Genomic DNA, 6840 nt, shown 5'->3' with positions numbered 1-6840 from the left:
AATCTCAAAAAATACTTGAGTATTTTGACTACATGACACCACTGACAATGACATCCTTGTCTCAGGGGCATCTGTTTTCTTATTTTGTGGGATAGAGACAAAAAGATGCTCATAAAATATCCACTTTAAACTGGTAATCTAAAAAGAAATCAATAAATGAAAAGGAAAAAAACAACAACTCATTTTCAGCTATCAAGCTATGTCACTTCCGGGATGTATCGGCGAGCAAAATGACAGCTGGTTTGTTTTTAATAACAAGGAAAAATCTAAGTAGACATCAAAGGTATGTGGAACGAAGACCTTCTATTGTATCCGTTTTTGAGACGTATTATTGACATACTTTCATAAGGTAGTTATTATTGGAAGTATTTTATATCGTTGCCATCTGTTATCCATCTCGGGCTCCATCGAGCTGCTGCTGGGGGTCAGACTGTATTGTCTGCTACCGGGCTCAGAAGCAACAACAGCAGCAGTTTGTACTTGTTATTCATCAGTTATGTTGTTTCCTTTAGCCGGGAAAATGACGGGGAACCGGGTTGTAATTTTTTGCACAGGGTTAGCTACAAGCTTTTTAGTAAAAAAAAAAAAGGAAACTCCTTTAAAATATATGCGAATTTATAATTGTCTTAATATTATTGACATATTTATCAAATAAATCCCCCACTATAACACCTATTACAAAACAGCAACATGTATACATTAGTTCGGCGTTAATTTTATAGAAAAAGTGTCACTTGAAACAATGAAATATCATCTTTTATAATCGATCTGCATGTTGTTGCCAGGACCACTTCTTCCTAATCTGATTCAACTTGGTAAGGGGCTATAGCTAGGCAGGCACGTTTAAAAGTAAAAATGTGTTCTTAATAACTATTGCTTTGTCAAAAGGGTAAATGCCGAATTGACAACAATAGTGTGTTGAATCGATGGTTGTCAGGTTTAAACTGATAAACTGTAAACTGATAAGCAAAGAATAATAAAATAACGACATTTGTCACAGCGGACTCCCTACAAAAAAGACCCTGCCAAATTCAATTAACAAAACAGTCGATTTATAGATGCCTGCGCTTTATAGGCCGTTGCATAACACCAGGGAGAATTTTATAAAAATCCACAATAGTTACATTGTAAATCGGTGTAAATCTAATAGATTACGTAGCACATTGTGCAATAAAATGTCAACCTTTACAGTCGGTTTGTCTCATAGACTGTATATATAAGGTTTGTCTGCTGATGCAGCTATCATGTTTCAACCAATAGATGTTACTCCGTAAGAGGATCTAGCCAGTAAACTTGACATTTTGTTACATTTCTCATTGCTTTATTAACAAAAATATATGCCGATTCAACGAGTTATTTGGGATTCATCGATTGCTACCATGTTTTACAAGATGTGTACAGATTTACTGATGAACAAAGATACTTAAAATTGATAGATTTATCAAGGCTGTTCGGCTTAGCGGATTTAACACGTAACAAAACAAGTCAGAACCAATGTAATTGTTTTTAAACTAATGTTGTTCTGTAAATGGCTTACTTACTGCATACTTACAAATAACCCTGAAAGACAATTGTCCTTATTTTTGTTTAAACCTCTGGATGAAATTGCTGTCTGGTTTGTAGCCTACTGGGAACGAATTTTAGATAAATAAATAGATACTTTATGTATCCCTCATGGGGAAATTATTCATTAATATTATAGTCACAGCACCAGTGTTGTAAAGTATTACAGAAGTTAAACATATTTAATGGCTTAAATTTGATTGATATTGGCAAATAAATAACAAGGCAGAAAGGGCAGTGATCTTTGACTTTGTTTGTTTTCAAGTGTCATGTGGTGAGCGATCCTCTCTGTCCTGGTCTGCCTTGAGCAACTGACCAAAAAGGGACCAGCAATTCTTCTGCAGACATCTTCCAGACACAGCACTGGAGTAAGATACTACTGAAAAGGCCCTTTTCAAAAATATAGTTAATGACATTCTGTTTCACTTGCAGTTATAAAATATATCTGTCAGTGTAAGGAGTTAAGCTACTCTTGTGTTTTTTAACAGGCCATCATTACAAACTTAACAAGACAGTGAGCTGTGATACTGGTCAAGTCAAAGGAAAGGTCTTTTCAGGTAAGACACTTAATGTTATATATTTTCGAAATAGAAACAGATTAGACATATTTGACAGGACAGTGGTTCAAACACATCAGATGGATCTATGTTATATTAATATAACTTGAATTATCAGCTGAAGAGTAACAAACAGTCGGCCACCGTATATTCTTCATAGAAAGTGTTATCAAATAATCATGAGTTAACATAAGATAAGATGGACCTTTATTGAAACCCGCAGGGAAATTCAGTAGTTAAAGCAGCAACAGAGTAAGAGTGAAATACAGGACAGTACAGATAAGAGTTCACATAAGGATAATAAACTGTAACTGTTGAAACAAGATATCGCAACAAGGTCAAATGTTGATCAGTTGAAGGAACATATATGCCTAATTGCAGCCCTTATAAACTGTTGTGCTGTAATGTGTAATGTATTTAGCAGCAAATATGCCTGGGTTGGTTAAACAGGGCCCATGCATGAGTGGACAGCGGATCAATGTGGATTTGTATCTCCTTTCCACATCAGGTGAGAGGGGGCTGTTCAGCAGGACCAAGCCATGGAGCCTCTACAGGACGTGTTTGGGCGTACCTTTGTCGAGGTCATGAGTGAAAAGTACAGCCCAGAGAACTTTCCTGTCCGCAGAGGGCCCGGTATAGGAGTGGTGGTGGTGCCCATCACATGTCCTCAAGGCTCCCCTATGAAAGGTGAGCTGCACGGGCATATCACTTTTTCCTTATCCCACCACAGCTTCCTAAGAAGGGGCCAAGGCTTTATTTACTTAATATAATTGGCTGATTTAAATGCAGGGTTTGGAGGCTTACTTCAGGGTTAATATGGATGGATGGATATGGATGGATCGATGGATATGGATGGACATTATTTTGTCACAGCAGCATGTCGACAGTAGATCTTCAGGAATGACAACATTATTTAAAAAAAAATTGAATAGAATACAAATAAATCAAAGATAGAAATTAAAAATGAAAATGTAAAAACAATATATACTTTACATATTCTGAATAAAAAATATCTCTATTCAGAGGAGTATCTCAACATTATAAAATATACAGAATAGGATAATCTAAACATTATAAAATATACGGAATAGGAGTATCTGAACATTATAAAATATACAGAAAAAAATTTATTCTGTTACAATTACTAGTTTCCTGTACAAATATTTAATCAGTAACCAAATCTGAGTATCCCAATATAAAAGTAATGCAACCTGATTACTTTCTGTTACTTTTAGATTACCTCAATATCAAATGCAATGAAATCAAGAAAATACAAGATACTTCATGATCAAAAATATTTCCTCTGCTCAGAGATTTTATGAATAGGAAAGCCTGCCTTTAGTTAAGAATATTCAGGCAGTAGCTTACTGTATACACCAACAATGAAACACATGAGCACATACCACAGTTTAAAAAGCTGAAATAAAATCTGAGCTCACAGAAAATGCTCTGTTTTAGTTTAATACATACAGGTCAGCGATAAACAAAAACGTTGAAATAATGTGAAGCAGCACTCCGCGATAATTTACAGCCGTTTAGGCACGTATCATGTGAATGCAGCTTATGTCGTTGTTTATTGAGGCCACAAACAGCCATCGGTATAACAGTGGTACATTCATAAACAGTTTAAAACTTTGGAACTTTAACACCTCACGCGTTCCCATTGTGTTCAGTGAAAATTCTTTGTTGTAACATATCAAAGCTTCCTGTGACTCGTTACGTTTCATCTCAAAGCCACTTTGATCATAACAAAATAAATATCCTTGTTCCTGTGAGAACTTTCCCCTCTGTCGGACCAACCCTTACTTTTTATTTTCTTCCGTCCTCCCCCACCTCCCCTCCAGACCGTCTGAACCTGCCCAGCATTCTGGTGCTGACCGGCTGTGGGATCAACAGGGCCGGAGACCAGGCTGAGATCGCTGCTTTCTGCGCACATGTCATAGAGCTGGACCTGTCTCACAACAAGCTGCAGGACTGGCAAGAGGTGCCGTCTCTCAGTTTATTACAGTAGTTCATTTCCATTCCAAGATAATGTAGTTGATTGTTGTAACAAACCCGCAAAACGCAACATTTATAGAATACAACACATTAGAATAGAGTAGAACAGAATATAATTCCTTCATTGTCATTGTACCCATGTACAATGTTTTAAAGAGTTACAAGAGTCACAACACTGGAAGACTTAGGACTTAACCAAGGAATATTCCTCTCTGTCATAAGATGCATTTCCATCCATTTCTTTAAAAAGAATCTGAGTGGAAAAAGTGCCTGAAGTTTTTGTAAAAAAGTATAGTGAAAATCTTCATTCTCCTGTCCGAGATGATAAAGTATATTTCAGTGTGTTGATAAAAACTAAATGTGACAATGAAAATGGATTGAGAGAATAGATGATAATGATTTAAAAAATATTAGTTTCACTATCTAATGTAACCTTACTAATATTAGCGATACATGTGTATGGATAACAATTAAAAACACATAATGATGCTCACCGTTGACAAATTCTAATGTCCAGTAAAAATCTGTTGCCGTCCAAAAAGTAAAATCAATTTTGTAGTTTTCTGTTTACATTTCTACTTTCTAAAGTGAAAACACATCATCGCTCGTTTCTCAGATCAGTAAAATCGTGTCTAACATCCCCAACCTGGAGTTCCTGAACCTGAGCTCGAACCCCCTGGGAGGAGTGACCCTGGAGCCGCGATGGGCTGAATGCTTCTCCCGGGTCAGACGCCTCGTCTTCAACAACACCCAGGTGTCCTGGGACACCCTGCTGCTGCTCACCAGGGAGACAACTGAGTAAGGAGATCACTGCTTTTACGTTCCTCCACGAACTGGATTACAGTTATAAGATGAGAGAAAATGAATAATTGAGTGCTGCAGGGATGCCGTATATTTGTAAGCTTTGCACTGACTGCCTAGACAATCATATTTTCAAATTGTTCATAAGACAAGATTTAAATTTGACAGGGGAACATGCTTTTTGGGGGTTTCTCTTTCCTGTAGTGTGTTTATATAGGTTTAGTGCATGTAAATGGCCTGCAAAGGCTAAAATCCCTGTGTTCCCTTCAGAGGGAGTTTCTGAAAATAAGCAACATATGTCCTCTCTAAGAAAATATTTTGTGTAATGGACAAACTTAATTCTATGTGACCAGGCAGAGTATCACCTTTTCCCACACCCTGTTCACTTCTGCAGGCTGGAGGAGTTGTTCCTGTGCCTTAATGAGTATAGTAGTGTGAGTGCCTCCAGTATGGCCTGCCCCAGCCTGCGCCTCCTTCATATCACCGACAACAGCCTCAAGGACTGGGCCGAGGTCCGCAAGTTTGGCTCCATGTTCCCCAGTCTGGACACGCTCATTATGGCAAACAACAACTTGGCCTCCATTGAAGACAGCAAAGATATCCTGCTGAAGCTCTTCCCCAAACTACGCAGCATCAACCTGCACAACTCAGGTCAGTTACGAGAGTTGATTTGTATGTGTGTTTTGGTTTGGGACATGTTAAACAATGTAAACATTTTAATGTTCCTTATTGTCCCTTATTGGCTTCTGTGGAGGTAAGGTTTTGCGGGCATCTAACAACTGGAAGGTTCTGGGTTATATGTGGTTGTGTGAATGTGTGTGAATGTTAGCTTCCATGAGCAGGAGCAGTGGTAGAAAAAGTATTGAGATTCTTTACTTGAGTAAAAATACTGATAGGCCTACCACACTGTAAAAATACTCAAGTAAAAGTACTGCATCAAGAATGATACTTAAGAAAAAGTATTTACTGTAAGTACGATTAAGAAATATACTTAGCATCAGGAGTAAAAGTACTCAGTAAATCTTCACCTTTAAGAAGCTGGAACTATGAAATACTTTTAGCAAAATTGCCCACTTTTAAGTTACTTTGAGTTACTTAAATACCATTTTGGAATGGTTTAATCTATACCAAATAATAATATTTTAAATGTTTTTTCTTTATAGTTTAGAATGTAAGTAACTAGTGAATACATCTGAAACATTAATGCAGTGGGGTAAAAAGTACAACATCTGCTTCATTAAATGTAGTAGAGTAGAAGTATAAAGTAGTTGAAAATGAAAATAAAAGGAAAATACTTGGGTTCTAGTACCTCAAATGTGTACTTAAGCACAGCAATTGAGTAAATGTACTTAGTAACATTCCACGACTGAGCAGGCGGCCCTTTGCATGGCATCCCCAGCCTCTGAATGAATGGGTTTGAATCAAGACCCCACTAATTGCGCATTTCCATTGCAGGGCCTCGCTCGGCTTACTACGGTATAGTTAAGCCTTGTTAGGCCAGGCTCACTTTATGCTGCGTTTCCATTACTGTTTAGTAGCTGGGGCAGTAACGCAGCGTCCACAAGGCGGCGTGCATTGAAGCTTGCCAGTGGGCGTGTCTGAAGCTCAACCAACAACCAATCACCTGAATCTCCCGCCCCGGACACACAAGCATGCGGTTTGATTGGCTAGAGCTTGTACTGGCATATGATTTGATTTGCTGACGTTTCCGTCGAAGCTTCAAAAGTTGAACATTGCTCAACTTGAAACGAGCAACACGAGCAAAGCGAAGCGACGCTCCCGCAATGCAGTTCGGCAAAGTGTGACGTCACCCCATTAAAAGTGAATGGGCAGAAGCGTTGAAGCTTCAACGCACACCGCCGTGTGGACGGGCCGTAACAGCATAATGTCCATGAGTAACGCTAGTACAGTCAGCGACAGG

The 6840-nt window shown here is 38.2% G+C and overlaps 1 protein-coding gene across 1 annotated transcript; it reads left to right on the top strand.

Annotated features, from left to right (window-relative positions):
* Window positions 1-208: 208 nt before the first annotated feature.
* Window positions 209-5591, top strand: LOC104953467 (tubulin-specific chaperone cofactor E-like protein; the record flags this gene model as incomplete). Its single annotated transcript, XM_010780419.1, has 7 exons — window positions 209-283; window positions 1829-1931; window positions 2052-2120; window positions 2629-2807; window positions 3965-4104; window positions 4735-4916; window positions 5314-5591. Coding segments are annotated over exons 4-7 (748 nt in total), but the record flags the coding sequence as incomplete, so codon positions are not given.
* Between the last annotated feature and the right edge of the window lie 1249 nt (window positions 5592-6840).

Source organism: Notothenia coriiceps, unplaced genomic scaffold (genome assembly GCF_000735185.1).
Source record: "Notothenia coriiceps isolate Sejong01 unplaced genomic scaffold, NC01 NC01_scaffold00021766, whole genome shotgun sequence".
NCBI classification, from domain to species: domain Eukaryota; kingdom Metazoa; phylum Chordata; class Actinopteri; order Perciformes; family Nototheniidae; genus Notothenia; species Notothenia coriiceps.
The sequence above is the reverse complement of the archived record's forward strand: the minus strand, read 5'-3'. Positions and strand labels throughout refer to the sequence as shown.